This window comes from Trichoderma aggressivum (assembly GCF_033847375.1).
Source record: "Trichoderma aggressivum f. europaeum strain CBS 100526 chromosome Unknown scaffold_002, whole genome shotgun sequence".
Lineage (NCBI taxonomy): Eukaryota > Fungi > Ascomycota > Sordariomycetes > Hypocreales > Hypocreaceae > Trichoderma > Trichoderma aggressivum.
The window spans coordinates 693,422-712,161 of NW_026946368.1; the positions used below are offsets into that span (position 1 = coordinate 693,422).

An 18,740-nucleotide genomic window follows, 5' to 3' on the forward strand; every position below is an offset into this window, starting at 1 on the left:
GCATGTGGAATATGATGTGATTCCCTTGAGCTGCTTGATTGAAATACAAGACTTTTTTCCCAATCACATTCTATGAAAGCAATGTAAAGCATTGTGGTGAAATCTGGCGAATCGACTGTAGTCTATTTCTACTGTTTTGTTCTTTCGCTTCCAAGCTTCCAAGAAAAACAAAACCCGTCACTGTGTATGTATGTACATGTATGAATCTAGATTCTATCCCCTTTGTGGTATAATCCCTTCTTTTTTGTTTACTCCATCTCGGTGATGTACTTCTCCGCCTCCAGAGCAGCCATGCAGCCCGTACCGGCGCTGGTAATGGCCTGGCGGTATCGCTTGTCCTGGACATCGCCGGCAGCGAAGACGCCGGGGATGCTCGTCTCGGTGGTGCCGGGCTTGGTGACGATGTAGCCCTCGGAGTCGGTGTCGACCTGGCCCTTGACGAGGGCGGTGGCCGGGTCGTGGCCGACGGCGTAGAAGAGGCCGTTTGCCTCGACCGTCTCCTCCTCGCCGGTGACGACGTTCTTGACGACCAGGTGGCTCATGAGGCCGTCGTCGCCGCCCTTGACCTCGGTGGCGACCGAGTTGAAGCGCACCGTGACCTTGGGGTGCTTGAGCAGGCGCGTGGCCATGGCCTTGCTGGCGCGAAGAACATCGCGGCGCACCAGCACGGTGACATGGGAGCCGTACTTTGTGAGGAAGGTAGCCTCCTCAGCGGCAGAGTCGCCGCCGCCGATGACGAAGAGGGGCTTGTTGCGGAAGATGGGCACGGCGCCGTCGCAGACTGCGCAGGCGGAGATGCCGTTCTGCCAGTACTTGTCCTCGCCGGGGAGGTCGAGGCGGCGGGCCGACGCGCCGGTGGCGATGATGACAGAGTCGGCCGTGTGCGTCTCGTCGGGGTTGAACTCGGTCGAGAACTTGAAGGGGCGCGAGGAGAGGTCGAGCTTGGTGACGGTGTCGGTGACGATTTCGGTGCCGAAGCGCTCGGACTGGGCGCGCATGTTGTCCTGGAGGGAGAATCTGCGTGAGTACATGTCCGTACATAAAAGCAACAGGACAAGAAGATGGCGTCGTTGCAAAAAACTCACCATCAGCTCCTGGCCCATGATGCCCTTGGGGAAACCGGGAAAGTTTTCAATCTCGGTCGTCGTCGTCAATTGGCCACCGGCAGCGGTGCCGTTTGCCATGAAGCCCTCATACAGGACAGCTGTCATCGCCCCAACAGTTTAGCGCATGCCGTTGTATTTCATTCCATCGTAAGCAAACTTACGCTTCAGCTCAGCTCTGGCCAGATAGATGGCGGCGGTATGGGCCGCGGGGCCAGATCCAATGACTACAACGAAAGGTTAGCCTCGGCATCGCAAAACTCCTAGACGACTCTCCCCATGGATGGCCGTCTCAATCGCAAATAAACGCCAGTAGAGCAGAACATACCGACAACCTTGCTATGCATTTTTCTCGCTCCGTGTTCAACAGGCTTGGTGGGGTTCTTTGTGAATGTGGTGGCGGCAGCGGCAATCGAAAGCCCAGCACTCGAACGCAGCGTTCGTCGGAAAGTTGAGGCGAACAGTTTGGCGACTTTTAGTCGAAAGAATACGGGAGAAAAAGAGGAAAGAGACGAGACGACGGCAAAGACGGGGTATATATAGATGGCGGTTTAGATTCTATGGACGCGTGAATCCCTTATACAAGATGCAGAAAGGCAAAACGATGGGCAGAGGAAAAATAGCACGGACGAGTTCGGCGCCATGGCGGGGCTCGGCCGTGAGTTGCAGAACTGGACAGAAGCCGCATCTCGTCTTAGTAACCCTGGCACACAGCTTCCGGGCGGTCAGCCGCTAATACCTCGCCATACCGTAGTCCACAGGAATCAAGCACAAGCAAGACAATTGAAGGCTGTGTGCTTGGATTTCTAAGCCCCCCCGGCACCGCAGACGCCGCTCCCGACTGGTGGCACAAGGTTGGACCTGGAATCGCAGCCTGTCAGGGTTGACAAATCCCAAGTTGCCTGATGTTTCGACGCTCAAAAGATTTGGGCTCCTGGGTTTGCGCTGCACTGCGGTCGGATGACGTCCCGGCGCGGAAACTGGAATCTTTTTGCGAGATATCCAAAACCTCCCCCCTCCCCCTATTTCCCCCGTCCATGTGCCCCCTCATCGCTGCCCGTCCTCGGTGCCGTCGCGCATGCCAAACTTGAGCCCAAGGCCGCTTATATCTCGTTTGAAGAACTTTCCAAAATTTCTCAGATTTTCATTGATCGTGGCCTTGTCTGAGCCGCTTTGCCCAGTGTTGCTAATGTCCCTCGCCGCGCTCAGCAGCTTCTCGCCCAACGACCCCGCGTCGAACCTTGCTGCTGAGCCGCCTCCCAATGAAGATGAAGCAGTGTTGATTGCGCCCATGGCACCAGTGCTGCTGAGACTCGACGTCAGCATCAATGGCGTCAGGAGCGGCGAGTTTTGTGCGAGTTTCTCATTGGAGCTGCTGTCGCGGTGGATGCCAAACAGCTCAATCAGGTGAACCTGGTCCATCTTGCGCACCCCCTTGAGATCCAGGATCTTCTTGAAGTTTGTATCTGAGCGATCTGCAATGTGAATGAGGTACGCCTGCACAAGGCCTTCCGGAGGCGATTGGCGAACTTGCAGTGTCTTGAGCAGAGGGTCCATCCGATTCATGCTTTGCTCGACTCTCCTCACAAACGTAGCGGACGGTGCTTGCTGCGCTGGCGATGGGTTGTGATAGGACAGCAGGTTCCCAAACGACTTTGTGAGTGCATACTTGTCAACGAGCATCTGGTACAGTCCTGGGTTAGCTCAATTTACGAGGCAAGCCCCTATTCTCCCCTTCTCTCTTACCTGCTGTGCCCCAACCTCGGATATCGGCCGACACTGGACAATATTGTTGATAAAGGCCGTCACCAGATGATCCACCAGGTTGTCGCAGAACGCTCTTGCGTACTGCTGCTTGGTAACAATGGCCAGAATCTCCTCCGTCTTGTCGTTGACATGTTTGACGAGCTCACCCACCCAAGAGCTCTGGTCGCCTGCGCTGTCCATGGTGCTCCAGTTTGTATTCTTCATCTCCCGCCAGACGCCCTCGCAGTCCACCTCAACAATGCGTACCAAAGCCAGCACGGCGGCGCTCGCCACACCCAGGAAAGCGTCTGACTGTGACGATAGGTCGACCTTGGACACCAGCTCCGAGTCGATGCGCTTCTTGATGTTCTCCTCCAGTTGGTTCGTATTGATGTGCCAGAAATCCGCCGTATTCAGGACCATGACGGCGTCCTGCATGGATGGACCCTTCTGCCCGGTCGACTGCAGTTTCCGTAGCAGTACCTGCTGGGCATACTCGTCCAAGTATTTGGCCAGTGTCTTTGAGAGATCCAACAGGCGGTCGCTCGTGGATAGCTTCGCGCATTGGGATAGAGTTAGTTTGTAGAAATGGAAAAGTTCCAGAGCCGAGGAAATGACGGCCTGTGGCGTGAATTCTTCCTCGGGGGGGATGAGTGGCTGCGTGCGGTACTTGGGTATCATGGCGGCCAGCTGCTTGTCCTGCGACTCGACCCAGAGGCTCAGATAGGGCTCAAAGGCCACCGATATCAGCCCATTGAATGTCTGCGACTTCTCCTCCGTCGAGCTTAGCGTGTCGATGCTGGCCCTTGGGTCGTTGGAGAAGTGCTTCTCCAGGCTCTGTTCGAAATTGAGCGTTTCTTGCAAGCACGCGAGAAGCAGGTTGACGTCAATCTTGTTGCCGTCTGGGCGCCGCATGCTACGCTCCAGGATGCCCTTGAAGTCATCCCGCGTGCCGTCGCAAAAGGCAGTGGCCAGAGTCTCGTTAACGCGCCAGTGCGGAGGGAAAATGGCGGCATGGTCGTCCTCGTGCGTCTTCATCATGCGCTTAAACCACGCATATCTTCGTCCGATGTTGTCTAGATTACCCGCCTCGTCGTTGCCCCGGAATACCTGGCGGTACTCTCGCAGCTCCGTGTTGATGTACCAGCCGACAATCCTGGATTTCGCCGAGTCTCCCAGAGCGTCCATGACGAGGCAGGCTTCCACCAAGGTTCCCCTCTTGGCACTGACCTCTCCCTTTGTAAAGGCCATTTCGAAATCCTCGCAGACCTGCTCCAGCAGCTCCCTCTGCAGCTCGGACACCTCCCGACTCAGCGTCGCGATCTGCTCGATGCTCCTGTAGCTGTTGAAGTGCTTCATCAGCTGCAGCACCGCCTGCAAGAGGCCGGCACACTCCCGATACTGCCTCGTCTTTGCAAGGCCCCTCAGCTGCTCGTACGCCGTCGTGAGCATCTGCAGCCGCTTCAGCGCCGTCATGCTGAGCGTCAGGTTCTTCTTGGTATTGTCCAGCCTCTTGATGTCCGCCGTCATCGAGGTGATGTTCTGCTCCGTCTCTATCGCCCGTGACCGCACCGTCTCAATCTTGCGAAACAGCTGCGCAAGCTCCGTCTGCGCGGACCGCATTCGCTCCAGGCTCGAGTCCTGTTCGTAGGCCTGGGCCAATTCGAGGGTGTTGATTTCGTACGAAAGATCATCTTGGCGGTGCTTGAGTGCCTGAGAGACTTGGCTTATGGACGAGACGGCGGACGGATGCGAAAACAGGAGGTTGAGGTGGTCAATGGGGTCGTAGTCGACTGAGCCACCATCTTCATGTTAGTTGCGAACAGCTTGTCATTCGGCCGGCGACTCACTTGCGTCGAGACTTGCGGCAGAGGACCCTGCCAGAGAGCCATTCATAGTTATGAGTGTTGATTAGAAAATGGATGATAACAGTACAGCAAGATAAGAGATGGCAGCAGCTTTTGTTCAGCGATGGATGATGCGAATTGTGTAAAGCCGGTGTTAACCTGGGCCAGGCTGCGACTCGTTTATCCAGCAACTTTAAATGTTCTTGGTACCAGGTACAGAGTGCGGGTAGCTCCTGATGCTGCAAGAGCCGGGGCGGCCAAGAGGGGACTAGTCTGGGCGTTTCTTATTCAAGTTAAAGTGGGTCGTCCTTCTTGTTAGTCTCATGGCTTCTTCAAGATGACACTGCAAATGAAACCATGGGAACTACACTGACATGGGTAATATGAATGTTTAGATTATTTATACAAGGCGGCTCTTTGGAACCCACAAGTTCATGGAGACTCAAGTGTTGAAATGGAGAGCATATGGCAGCTGCTCTGTATGCTGTATTGACTTAGTACTTACCTGATGACAGGCTACCTCGGTACGTGTATTGCCTTGACCTATCTCGCCGTGAGGCATTATATATATGGCCTCAACTCCTCTTGATGCGTTCCTGACGCACGCCTTTATTCCTCCTCGGCATACTTGTCAAATTCGACGCTTTCCTTCTCCTTGACCGTATCCTTGCCCTTCTTCTTCATGGAGAAGCGCCACCCGCTCATCCGGCTCTCCCTTGAGTCTCTCGATTTAGAGGGGCCGAGCGAAGGGCTGCTTGCCAAGCTGTCAAAGCTTCGGCCAAGCTGAGCAGCGTCCTCGCCTAGATCGTCGATATCGCCGATGCTAGATCGGTGGTCTACAGACATATTTCTATCCGAATTCGTGGCGCTACCGGGTCCTTTCTTAAAGAGCCCCGAGTCTTTGCCTAGTCTAGTCGACAGGCCAAACTTGCTGGAGCTTCCCTTGCGGAACAGTTTCATGACGACGTTGTCTTGATCTTTGGCGGCAGAGTCAGCGTTGGAGTTGAGATCAGATGGCGTGTTGGATAAAGTCGAGCCAAGCATCAGCGAATCGTGGGACTCGGCAACTGAGCCCTGAGTGTGGATAGAATTAGTGTCCCGAGACATTGATGCCTCCGATGGGAAATCATCCAGTCCATGGGGATATTCTGTGTCCTTGGCCTTTTCTTCCTTGGTCTTGTCCTTGCTCTTATCCTTGCTCTTAGACTTGTCAGCACCGCGGAAAAAGTTGCCCATGAATGTCGGGGCTGTCGGATTCAGACGCTGGTTGATAGATTTCAACGCCGTTGGCGGACGGGAACCGATGACACCAATCTGGCTAGGCGAAGTCTGCGGGTCAAGCAAGTCATCATCATCGAGTATGACATCTTCGGCGGACGCCAGGGTGGTGGTCAGGATGGATGGCGATCCATGAATTGACGGGCGCCTAGAGCCGCTCCTAGAGGGCCATCGATTGTCAGGCGACCACAGCCGGTTTTTGGTGCTTAGCAAGCCTCCCTGCTCTCCCTGCACTCCCCAGATGGAGCCGCTGTCTGTGGACGGCCGTGGCAGGTCGATGGAGTTTATGGACGGCGGCCGGGATCCGTCAGCGTCTCTATCGACAAATGCGCCACCGCTTGAGTTGCCAAATGGAATTAGCCGGCGTGCCGAGAACGGTCGGGATGTCGAAAAGGGGATTCCAGCAAAGCTATCCGGCCCAGTCGAGTTGCGGTTCATCCAGGAGGAAAAGTTTATCTTTCGGCGATTTTCCAACACCTCCTGCTCGTCCGTTCCTCGAGGGAAAGATTGGCTCTGCCCGGGCTTGAGCGACCCGATAGCTGGTCCCAGTTCATCCGCAGGCTTAGCGCCCCTATTACGTAGCGCCGCCAAAAGGTTGGACAGCCTATGGCCAGTGGCGGGAGGAGAAGTCGCAGAGTGATTCAACCCCAGCGAAGTCACAGACGGCCGCCTGTCGCGGGTTTCATTGTATTGGGGGAACGGTAAATTGCTCGAAGAACCATGAGGGCTTGCGAATATGTTAAAGGGCGGGCTTGCAGAAGCCGGTGACTGAATGTTGTCGTCGTCATCTGCGTGGATAGGTTCAGGCAGGAGATTGTCTTCGGGGTCCAAGTCAGGCTCTTCCATTTCGTCAAAGATGTTAGAAGGGAGAAATGAGCGAGCTGCCGACGGACTCAGCGGCCCGTTGGCCTCCCTAAGTTCAGCTTCCGTCTGGGGCTCGCCATGGCCATGAGCCGCCACGTCCATAAACAGAGCTGGGCCAAATCCAGCATTGGAGAAGCCGGCAGGCGGTTGAAAGGTAGGGTCAGAGGGAACAATCGGGCTTGGTGACAGATTTTCGGGCATCGGGACGCCGTGTTGGCTTAGACGCCTAGGTCGAGCGGGCGGAGACATGTCAAAGTCCGCATTGGGGTTGGGAGCGACTCCCTGGTTGAAGAATTCGAGGTTGGCCTGCTCCATCCTCAACTGCTTCGTCACCATGTTGATCTGTTGGTCAAGCTCGTAGGATCTCTTGGCTTCCGCCACCCACCGAGCATGCAGTTCCTTTCTCCTGGCCTCCCACTCCCTCCTCAACCTCAGGTCTTCCTCCTTCCACTGCTCATCGTGCGCATCGGGAAGCTGCTCTCGAGCAGCTTTGAGATCCTGCAATTGTTTCCCCTTGTCTTTCAACTCTGCCTCAAGCTCGGCACACTTATCCAAAAGCTCAGTATTAATCTCGTCGAGCTTTCGCACATCCTTGTCCCTCTTCTCCGCCAAGGCAGCCTTTTGCGCCTCAAACCCTTCACGATCCCTTTTCATGCGCTGGATCTCAGACTCGAGCTTGGAGACATTATCTCGCACTTTTGATTTTTTGGCCTCCTTGTCCCGCAATTGCTGCTCCTTTTTTGCTCGCTCCTTCTCCGCCGCTCTCATCTGCTCCATCGTAATTCTCACCATGGCCTTGAGTTGGGCCGTCTGCTCCTCCTTCTCCTTCAACATCTGACGCTTACGCTCCTTTTCCTTTTTCAACTCCTCTTCCTGTTGCTGCGCCTCGGACTGTTCCTTTGTGTAAAGGGCCAATGTGTCCTCGATTTCCTTTCTAATGCCTTCGAATTTACAATTCAACTCGTCAAGCGACAGTTCGGGGCCATCGAGAATTGGGAGCTTGATGTGAGGCTGGTCCATGCTCGCGACAGAAGGCGAATGGCGACGATTTATTGTGTTGCGCCTCTGCCCTGGCACGGTACCGTTGGCATCGCGAGAGTTGGCCGAGTTACCGTCAAGAACAGGGGCGGCTTCGACCGATGGTACCGGGAATTGGGCATCGTCAGAGTCGTCGCTTTCATCATCGCCAGGGATGATTCGAGGCTGGTCCGGATCCGTAAAGCTAGTAGGCAGTCGCGAGTTGCCCAGAAGTGGTCTCCCATCCTTGCCAAATGTGCGCAATCGTAAAAGGGCACTGCCGGCTTGGAAATTGTTCGGACCCACGGCAACAACGCGAATGTTGTAGAAATGGTTCGGCTTCAGCCCCGTCACCGTAATGGCCACCTCGTTGCCTGGGGAATCGCCCACTATTGTCCAGAAAAGGTCAGATTACAGACATGGGACAGATTGGAGTATTCTCATGCCAGCGAATACGTACCATGCACTCCGTTGACTTGGATAGAATATTTCTGCACAGGTCGATTGCTCGTCGGGCGAGTCCAGCTGAGAGTAGCCGCATCGGATCGAATTCCAGCCAGACTGACATCGGGAGGTTCGGGGATGTCGACACCTAGGATGTTGATGAGTTCGGGAACGGGTTTCCAGAGGGTTTGCCACCCCCGGTGAAGCAGCCTGGACATGGACAAGTCAGCAACGGCAACGGCAGCAGCAACAGCAACAGCTCGAAATGGACAGCGACGGACCAGAGCACGGCTCCGAGAGTGAGCGCCATCTTGAAGTGCTGGGCTAGCAGCGCATCGAGCTGGTAGTCGACAATGGCGTCGTGGGCGCTTGCGTACATGCGCGCGGCGAGCTGGCGAGGATCGACGAGGACGGCGGAGGCGCTGACGAGGATATACAGGGCCTTGCGGTGGAAGGGCTGAGGACTACCAAGCCCCCAAAAGCCGACAGCGCTGAGGGAGAGAAGGGTCAGGGCTGGAAGCTCCCATGACATGTTCTCAGATGGACTTAGCCAGAAATGCCGACCCAGGCGGGAGGATGTCGGTAGTTGGAGGTTTGGAGGCGGGAGAAAAGAAGCAGCAGGCGACCCCAGTAAAGCCGGGCCGCCGATTGGCCGGCTAGCAGGGCTGGCTCTGTTTTTCTTTCCTTTTTTTCTCTGCCACTGTGTAGACGCCGTGCAAAGATGACAAGCTGGCACGGACAAGAAGCCACCTAGTGATTTCAATCCGAACCAGCGAAATGTGCTGTAATGCACTTCACGGCGCAGAGAGCTTCGGTAGGAGCAGCCAAGGACCGCACTGTGCTGCTAATTGGAAGAATCCTGGCAGCAAAACCAACAACCTCAATTAGTCTCTGCCAAGGAGGTTAGCAGCCTGGGTGCCAAGCTGGGGAGGCAGTAGTCGAGCTCGAAGATGGACGCCGTACGAGACTCGGAGTTTGTGGTGCAAGACGCTACTTGGTGTATTCAGGCTGAACATGGATGTGTAAACCGGATGGCGTGGCGTCGGAGAGGCACTGTGAACGGTACCTATGTTGTAAAAGACAGTGCCGGCGCCACTCGAGCTTTTGCAGTTGGAAAAGGGAGTTCTAAAAATGGATCCAAGGTTGAAGATTAGTGTTGTTCGCAAGGAAAATAAAAAAGGGAATAAAATTGACGTGCATAAGGCCTTATCGTATCGGCAAAAAAAAAAAAAAAAAAAAAAACTGAGCAAGACTCTGCGAATGACACCAGGAAATGTATGGAGTGGACCTTGTGTGGCGATCCTTGCTAGGGCAATGGGAGGCTGCCGGTTGATGAGTTGATCTGCGAGATGAGCCGCGGTTGTTGCTTTGGGAAGCCCTCGAGTTTTCAAGATACAAGGCAGCAGGAGTTGTAGAGGTAAATGCATCAAATTGTTGTGATATCTATCGCCATTGCCCTGTCGTAGCGAGGAGGAAACGTGAAAGGTTAAATACATGTACATGCACTCGTACTCTCTCCACTGGGGGCTGCCTGCATACCTACCTAGTATCGACCACTTGAAGCCGCGAGTTTCACGGGACATGATGCACGGCTGTCAACATACACGGGAGGGGAAGGCCGAGGTGCGTTTCGTACTACCACGTCATTTACAAGCACGGTCTGAGCGGTGACTGTGGACAAGCAACGGCCCTGGCTTCTGTTGACGAGTCGTTGATGAGTGGTTGGAGTGGTTGGTTAGCCTCGAGGTCGAAGACCAATTGCAGAAGAAATGTGCACACAAGAATTTGCGTTAGGTTTTGTCAATATACCACCACAGTTTCTTGGATCCATTTCTACGTTGCAATTAAGGCTACCCATGCCTTGGCCATGGAAGCACATGTACGGAGTAAAGAGCAGCCAATCTAGGTACGATTATCATGTACTACCCAGGGAAGACTGGATTCGGAGAGAATTTCTGGACACAAATACACGGGTGGAAAACAACGGCCGTGCACTGCCATCTAGACGGATACCTGCTTTGTCAAGTAGTATTGCTATATCAAGTCTCAAGCTGTGTAACCTTCGGAAGCAAGTGTGCTAATGGCATGAAGCTCAAGTCGGTGAACAGCTATTGCACTATAGCTACTAAAAGATCTGAGGATGTCGTCAGCTCAGCTCTACGTTGCTATTGTCTTACTTACCTATACCAAGCAAGCTTTCGCAGCTTACATGTGTAGGTATGAAAACTCTATAGGCTAGAGAGTGCTGGTTATAGATAAGGTTTCCAAGCCCAGCCACAGCTTTTGTTTGCGCCAAGTATCGTGGAGTTGCTCGTTCAAGTCTTTCTCTTACAGACGTCGCTTGCTCACCCGGCTGCAAGGGTCAATATCCCCCTACATACATCTGCATTTGTCTACGAACTGTAACCTGACTGACTAACCTTCTGTAAGGATACTCTACCATTGACGTCAGCGTGCCTTTTTTGGCCATTATTTCACTATGATGTTTGTGTGATGGGCTCTATTGAGATCAGCGTGCGAACTGGATCAACATCCATGTAGAGCCTCTCATTACCCCTCCTAATTCCCTCATCCATTTGGTCTGGGGAAGTAAGCCCCAAACAGGAAAAAAACAAGAGAAAGGTCTTGGTAGGGAGATGCTGTCTTACACAAGCACAGATGAGAAGAGACAATGACCTCCACAAGCATGTGTCAAACCGTATGCCCCTTACCTTAGTGCATACTTATTGATGTATAAATACCAGTGAGCTGCACATGTAGTAAGCTGATGATATTGGCAGACCTCCTTGGAGTCACCCGCAAAGCCCAGGCTCCAGTCATCTACGATCTGAGCCATACTGCTTGTAGTCGATAACCAGCAGGACGGTGTTTGGGGGGGAAGCAAGCAAAGGATCAGCCCCGGCTCGACGACTCATCTCTGGCATGCTTGGTCTGTCAGGTGAGCCTCCTGGTAATACGGGATGATGGCCCCGTCGCGGATGCTTGCACGAGAAGAGCCGCTAGAATCCTTCAGTGTGAGCGTGTGAGGCCAGTCATCAAAAGAGGCAAAAGGCCAATGGAAGCCTGGAACCTCGGCTTGTTGGGGGTTGCTTTATTCCGTGAGCTATTACGTTGTTCTTTTGCAATTTTCTCGCCTGATGTCCCATGGCAATGGTTGAGCACATGATGGATCCGTGGTTCGGCAACGCCAAGTCCCCAGTACTTGGGGGTACCCCGGATTCGCCGCGCGATGTTCCGCCTTTTCCAAGGGCCTTCCACGGGGGCCTCAGGGCTGCCAAATCTCGCTGGGCCGCCAAATCTCGCTGGATCCCCAAGGCCCCCTTGACCCCCCCGTCAGCGGCCTGCCTACTGCGGTAAACGTAAACCTCCTGAAGGGCTGCTGGAGGTGCCAACGGAGCGAGTCAAACCCGGAACGGAGAGTACAGCGCAGGTACCCTGTACATGGTCCTTGCCGGGCGCGCCCCCCACAGCGCTTGTCAAACGGATGAATTTGGCCCAAGCCTTGGATCATGTGTGTGCCTGCAGCCGAAGCGCAGCTTGTTGGATCAACGGACAAGCAGCACGTTCTCAACAATTGGCGGCCCGCTTTGCCACCTTTTCCCCGGGGGATTTCTCATCAATATGTGTATGTATATGTGTATTCTGACATCGTGGTTTGCCTTGTTCTGAACTTCACGATCCTCTCGATCTGCGGCCCATGTTTCAGCGGCCCATCCATTGCGTGCATTTTCAGTTTCTGGTGACGGACCGCTAAACAACCGACGCACCGCCCAAAAGTGCCCATAATTTCACATGCCAGGGAAGCGCGCCGTCTGAAACCGACGTCACCACCGGCATCCCAACAAAGATCCACCCCGTGCCAGGGTCCCCCAATTCTTCTCCGTTTGCCCTCCGTTTGCCATTTCATACAAAGTCGACCGAGTGCCCAAAGAGACCTGCAGGCCAGGCTGCTCGCCCAATTGTCCCGTCGTCCTCTCGGAAACGTGTTTCGCAAAGTACAAGCACGGGATACCACTCCGTAGTACTACTAGTAGGTATAGGCAGCGTTTGGGGGCGGATCGATACCAGACCCGTTTGCAGTTCGGCACGATGCAGTACGTGCGAAACCTCAGCGACTCGGTTTCCACGGCCTGGAATTCCATCAACCCGGCCACGCTCAGCGGTGCCATTGACGTGATTGTCGTCGAGCGCGATGATGGCACCTTGGCTTGCTCGCCCTTCCATGTCCGCTTCGGCAAGTTTTCGCTCTTGCGCCCGTACGAGAAGAAGGTCGAGTTCCGCATCAATGGCTCCAAGCAGCCCTACTCCATGAAGCTGGGCGAGGGCGGCGAGGCCTTCTTCGTCTTTGAGACGTCTGATTCTATCCCGGAATCGATGCAGACGTCCCCGCTGGTTTCTCCCGCAAGCAGCCCGCCTTTTGGGCCGGCAGATGATGCCTCGTCCGCCCTGCAAGAGCCGGACACTCTGGAGCTTGACGGAGAGCCAGCAAAGGCCCGTCGCCCATCGCCCGCCATTATCCAGCCCGATGAGAACGGTACGTCTTCTGTGTTTAAGTAGTGAGGATTCCATTGCTCACTATAGTCACAGGCATGATTACGCCTCTGTCGTCCTCCCCGCCGCTCTCCAGCTCCCATCCTGGCCCTGGCGGTGACTGGCGCGGGGCCTTCGACCGACCTCACAGCGACGACATCTTGAGAAAAACCACACGACACAATGACGAAGCCATTTCGGACAACGAAAGCCCTTCCGAGTCTGAACGGTCACACAGCCCTCCGATGCTTGGACCCACGGAGGCCATTGCACGCGCTAGGGCCTTGTCCAAGGGATTGTCTGCGGTCAACATTCCAACTCACATTACCGAGACGGGAGACCTTATGCTGGACATGACGGGCTTCAAGAGCAACGAGGAGGACATGCTTCGTGCCGAAGTCCTTGCACGCAACATTCTTTCTGAGGAAATGGACGGCAACTATGACATCGGAGCCTTGTTTGGGTTTGATGAAGAGGGCAACCTTTGGGTCTACAGCAGCGAAGACGCCAAGCAGGCCGCCATGAACAAGACTATTGAGTCGTCATTGCAAGCACACCGCCGCGCGGTTGCTGCCGACGCCATATCGGATCCGGGCTACCAAAGCGATGGCAGCGACGTCACCACCGCACCACACATTCCCTCTCACCGGCGTTCAGAGTCTGATGCTGGTCCTGGCGGCATGCACACGCCCCCTCGAAGCCCGACCGGCTCCCTTCAGCCCCCCAAGAGCTACGCTAAGACACTTCGATTGACTAGCGATCAGCTGAAGGACATGAGCCTCAAGTACGGGGAGAACTCGATGAGCTTCACAGTCAACCGAGCAACGTGCGCGGCCAACCTGTATCTGTGGAAGCACGATACGCCCGTGGTCATTTCGGACATCGACGGCACCATCACCAAGTCGGATGCCCTCGGTCATGTGCTCAACATGATTGGCCGAGACTGGACTCACTCTGGCATCGCAAAGCTCTATAGCGATATTGCCCTGAATGGATACAACATCATGTACCTGACGAGTCGCTCGGTCGGACAGGCCGACACGACTCGGGCCTACCTGAACAACATTGTCCAGGAGGGCTTCAAAATGCCCCACGGCCCAACCATTCTGTCTCCCGATCGGACCATGGCTGCGCTGCGCCGCGAGGTCTATCTACGAAAGCCTCACGTGTTCAAGATGGCAACCTTGCGAGACATTCGAAACCTGTATGGCCCGGACGGCGGTCCCTTCTACGCCGGGTTTGGCAACCGTCTCACAGACCAGATTTCCTACCGAACGGTGGATGTGCCACGAACCCGCATCTTCACCATCAACTCCAACTCGGAAGTATCGCTTGACCTCCTGAGCCTTAACAAACTCAAGATGACCTATGTCAATATTAATGAGGTTGTGGACCACTATTTCCCCCCTGTCGACACCCTGGTCAGGGGTGGCGGGGAGGATTACACCGACTTCATGTACTGGAGAGATGACCCCCTCCAGATTGATGATTTCTCGGCTAGCGATAGCGAAGATGATGACCAGGGCAGCACTTACACCGATGAGGAGGGGGACGAGGAATTGGAAGAGGAAGAGGAAGAGGAAGAAGACGATGAAGAGGTTGGTGAAGGGCTCGCAGACAGCTACATCTCGCACGAGGACTACGAGGGCGACGACATTCTCGAGAGCATCGAGAATGAAGATGCCGATGACGAGGAGAATTACGAAGATGAAGATGCCGAGGCATCGGACGATGACACCCGGGTGGTGGAAGATGTCCCAGCCGAGATCATCACTGGGGTCAGTCACTTATCCATGGAAGAGAAGGCGAGGGATTGAAGAAGGAAAGAAGAAGAAGAAGAAGAAGAAAAAGAACAAAGAAAAAACAAAAGCTAAAAGAAGGATTTTTTCTTGTAGAACGTTTCCGGCGCCGTCGAGCAGGAGCACGACCTGCCAGCTCTCGAGGTACCCGTCGAGATTCGAACGCCCACGATTCCGTCGTAACGAGGGCCTTTTGTTGTTTTGGCTCGCTTCTTCGTCCTTTTTTTCTTCGATCGCTTCATATTCTTTTTTGGAACGATTCAGGCGGTTTGGGTTCATCACGTTTTTGTTGTTTCATCAACGTCTTTTCGAAGATTCGGGGGTTTCGCCTCCGCGCAGTTTCACGTTTTGATTACACTGGAAGGAGCAAAGGGGAGGGGAGCATGACGATGCATTTAGAGCAGAAACGAAGGTTTGATGGGGTTTTCACACATTATATTGCAAATTGGGCATTACATAGCGAGGCGTTTTTGGCATCATGGAATCTGATGAGGGGGGGGGGGGGGGTTCATCTCAACGGTAGTTGTGCAAAGCAAAGGCGAGGGCCAGCAGAAAAAGTCTTCATTTTTTCTTGCATCAGCTTTTCTGAGCTGGGTTGTAGCGAGTTTTGTTGCGACGGCATGTTTTTTTTTATGGCAAGTTGTTCGTCTATTTGAATTTCGAGTTACTATAGAATATCGCATCAAAGCAATCGTCATATCACCATAGATGTAAAAAAAAATTATCAAAATAAATATCCAATAGTATATTCTGTTTCTTCTCTGTTCTCATAATGTTCCTGCCTCCATATTTTCCCAGCTAATTTTACAGACCCATTTCCCGGATATATCCTCCCCCAGTTTATTTTTGCCCATCCATGTGCTTGATGCGAATCTCTACCGCTCTCCTGTGAGCTTCCAGCTCCTCGACCTTGGCCAGCTGCATGACTGCTCCGCCCACGTTGCGGAGACCCTCGGCTGTTAGGTTGGAGCTGGTGATGTGCTTCTGGAATGATCCGAGGTTGACGCCAGAGTACTGCTTGGCAAATCCGTATGTTGCTACGTAGCTAGTTAGCACAATGACATGGCAAAGGAGGGTGAATCTCGAAAAAATAAAGAACGGAGCGGAATGTATTGACTTACGTAGTGAGTGGTTTACACCAGCAGAGTAATCTCCAACACTCTCGGGCGTCCATTCGCCAATGAAGACACTGCCGGCGTTCATGACGAGGTCAACAACCTTGGCGGCATCCTTGATCTGCAGAATCAGATGCTCCGGCGCATATTCGTTGCTGATGCGCATGGCCTCGTCAATAGTCTTAACGAGAACGGAGACGGAGTGAGCAATGGAGCCGCGCACAATGTCCACTCTGGGCAGGGCAATGGCCTGGTTGTGAACTTCATCCTCAATGGCCTTGAGCTGCTCCTCTGTAAGATCAACAGCGATCAAGATGACTTGGCTGTCGACACCGTGCTCGGCCTGAGAAAGCAGATCCGAGGCTACGAAAGCGGGATTGGCATCCTTGTCGGCGATGACCAGGACTTCGGAAGGACCAGCGGGCATGTCGATGCTCACTCCCGCATTGGTATCGTTGCTGACGTGCATCTTGGCCGCGGTGACGAACTGGTTGCCTGGTCCGAGAATCTTGTCGACCTTGCTGACGCTCTCCGTGCCGTAGGCCATAGCGGCAACGGCCTGGGCTCCACCGGCGAGGACGATGCTCTCAGCGCCGACCTTGTGAGCAGCATAGACAATCTCAGGAGTCACACTGCCGTCGGCACGAGGGGGGGAGGCCAGGACAATCTTCTTGCAGCCGGCGACCATGGCAGGAACACCGAGCATGAGAGCTGTGCTGGGCAGAACGGCAGTACCGCCAGGAACGTAGAGACCAACACGCTCAATCGGTCTTGAGAAGCGGCTGCAGACAACGCCGGGCATGGTCTCGACCTGGAGCGTCTTGTCGTCCTTCTGGGCGGCGTGAAACTTTCGGATGTTCTCAAAGGAGGTATCAATCGCCTTGATAGTCTCGGGAGAGAGCTCCATCAGCTCCTTAGGGAAAGGAGCCTTGAGAACTGGAGATGTCAGAGAGGTGGCCTTTTCAAACTTGTGAGTGTAAGAGAGAACAGCCTTGTCTCCGTTTTTGCGGACATCATCGATAATGGGGGTAACAATCTTCAAGATGGCATCGGGAGACTTTTGTGAAGGTCGCTTCAGAGTCTCGAGCAGCTCTGCCTCAGTAGCGTTGGCGGAGTCGATTCTCTGCATGAGAATCCGATCACTCTTTGGCTTTTCGGCTTCGACGGCCTTGGCCGGGGCGGCGGGAGCAGACGGCTTGATTCCTTCTTTTTCGGCCCATTTGCCCTTGGCATCGCCCGTCCTCCTCTTGACCTTCAAGCCCTTTGCGTCCAGGCTGGCAGCGACATCAGCCACGCTCACACCAGCGCCGACAGCCCTTGTGAGAGCGAAATAAATCAAATCGGCGGCTTCGAATGCAATTTCCTGAGGAGTCTTGGCATCGCATAGCTCCTCGGCCTCTTCCATGATCTTTGCCCTCAAAAGCTTCTCGTCGGAGAATAGTCTGGCAGTGTATGAGCCGGCAGGAGCAGACTCTTTCCTTGACTTGAGGGTTTGCTCCAGTCTTGCGATGCCCGTCAGCTCACCAAAGCAGCCGAATTGCTCAAGGTGGCAGAATCGGCCCTTTTGCTGTACAACAAACTTGAGTGTGTCATTGTCGCAGTCCAATGCAATACGGACGAGCTCTTGAGTGTCGCCAGAGGTAGCTCCCTTAACCCATAGTCCTCGTTTACGGCTCTGGTAAACGCCCGTCTGAGTCCGCAAAGCCTCCAGAATACTCTCCTCACTTGTGTAAGCCAACCCAAGCGCAATCCCGTGGACGTCAGTAACCACCGTGGGGATGAGGCCATCAGCGCGATCCGACTTCCAGTATGTCGCAATGACCTTGGAAAGCAGAAGCTTGCCACCGTCGGACTTATCGGTCGTAAGTCCGGTCGAGGGCAGGATCGGAATCGCGTTGCACTTCTGAGCAACCTGGATGAACCGGTCGAGAGCGACTTCCGGCACCGGCTTCAGATAGAGAACCTTGAACTTCTTGGTTCGGGCCTCTTCGGCAAACTTGTCGACGTTGGCAGCCGTGGGGTCAAAGTCTTTGATCAAGAGGCCGTGCTCGGAAGCAGCAGACAGGTCGAGCTTCGAAACAGCGGGCAAAACTCTCGCTCCAAGCTCGGCATATTGCGAGAGCGACTCTGGCGAAACGAATGCCGTGCGTGCCCCGCCATCAAGCAGCGCATACACATCGTCTGTGGATTCGAGGGACGTGGCATCGATGTGAGCGTGGAATTCGGAGCTGTGGCGGCTGAAAAATCGAGACAGCTTTTCCAGTATCTTGGGAGTTGCCTCGAGGAACGGACTGGCGAGGATGGAAACCTCTTCGCGGTTGAGGCCGTCGAGGTTGGCCAATCCCGGAGGAATGGCCACACTGACAAGGAACGGCAGGGGAAGCACCGTTTCCATGAGGGGCAGAAGTGGGATGGCAATGTTCGATTGCAATGGGCCAACGACAAGAAAGGTGAATTGGAGGAATTAAAAGAGGCAAAGGATCAAGATATCGTAAATACGATCCCGAGCCTGGCCTTCAATGAGTCAAATCCCGTCGTCAGAAAAACAACTCGAATGACTGGGACCGGCACCTGGATCGGCGGCACTTCAATTTTTTGGTGGGGTCGCCACCAGCTGTCTGCTGAAAGCGTGCGCTGAATCTTTTTTTTCCAGAGCCTCGAGCCCCTCCAAGGCCACTGCAGGCGTGGTGATTACAGCCCGTCACATCCACTGAATTGCAACGCTGCCATTGGGCTAGATTTAAGGTGTGGTCTGTGCACGCCGAGTGCAGCAAATGAGTTTCCGGATTAACAATAATCCGACAGCGACTGCGATGCACCGCGACCGACCGCGAACCATCCAATTGCTCGGATGCGATTCTTTAGCTACAGCTCGCGAGATGCATTGCAGAGTCACAACTTGATTTGTTCGTTGTTCTTATATGCGTTGCCGTACTGATACCCGAGGAGAGGATTATTCGGAATCTGGACTTTGATACCAATCCCCCCGATATCCCT

At 54.3% G+C, this 18,740-nt stretch overlaps 5 protein-coding genes across 5 annotated transcripts; 1 reads left to right on the forward strand and 4 right to left on the reverse strand.

Annotated features, from left to right (window-relative positions):
- Positions 1 to 248: 248 nt before the first annotated feature.
- Triagg1_1015 (uncharacterized protein) lies at positions 249 to 1,450 on the reverse strand (the record flags this gene model as incomplete). Its single annotated transcript, XM_062903771.1, has 4 exons — positions 249 to 1,004; positions 1,086 to 1,204; positions 1,268 to 1,330; positions 1,432 to 1,450. 4 exons carry the CDS (start codon positions 1,448 to 1,450, stop codon positions 249 to 251), a joined length of 957 nt encoding a protein of 318 aa, XP_062760239.1.
- A 700-nt stretch (positions 1,451 to 2,150) lies between these two features.
- On the reverse strand, positions 2,151 to 4,745 carry Triagg1_1016 (uncharacterized protein; the record flags this gene model as incomplete). Its single annotated transcript, XM_062903782.1, has 3 exons — positions 2,151 to 2,786; positions 2,850 to 4,642; positions 4,700 to 4,745. The coding sequence occupies 3 exons, from the start codon at positions 4,743 to 4,745 to the stop codon at positions 2,151 to 2,153; spliced, it is 2,475 nt and encodes an 824-aa protein (XP_062760240.1).
- A 560-nt stretch (positions 4,746 to 5,305) lies between these two features.
- Triagg1_1017 (uncharacterized protein) lies at positions 5,306 to 8,831 on the reverse strand (the record flags this gene model as incomplete). The annotated part of the gene is made up of 3 exons (XM_062903794.1): positions 5,306 to 8,244; positions 8,316 to 8,509; positions 8,581 to 8,831. 3 exons carry the CDS (start codon positions 8,829 to 8,831, stop codon positions 5,306 to 5,308), a joined length of 3,384 nt encoding a protein of 1,127 aa, XP_062760241.1.
- A 2,618-nt stretch (positions 8,832 to 11,449) lies between these two features.
- On the forward strand, positions 11,450 to 14,811 carry Triagg1_1018 (uncharacterized protein; the record flags this gene model as incomplete). The annotated part of the gene is made up of 5 exons (XM_062903805.1): positions 11,450 to 11,652; positions 12,077 to 12,329; positions 12,380 to 12,833; positions 12,887 to 14,607; positions 14,725 to 14,811. 5 exons carry the CDS (start codon positions 11,450 to 11,452, stop codon positions 14,809 to 14,811), a joined length of 2,718 nt encoding a protein of 905 aa, XP_062760242.1.
- Positions 14,812 to 15,468: 657 nt separating this feature from the next.
- Positions 15,469 to 18,138, reverse strand: Triagg1_1019 (uncharacterized protein; the record flags this gene model as incomplete). The annotated part of the gene is made up of 2 exons (XM_062903816.1): positions 15,469 to 15,665; positions 15,750 to 18,138. 2 exons carry the CDS (start codon positions 18,136 to 18,138, stop codon positions 15,469 to 15,471), a joined length of 2,586 nt encoding a protein of 861 aa, XP_062760243.1.
- Positions 18,139 to 18,740: the final 602 nt, after the last annotated feature.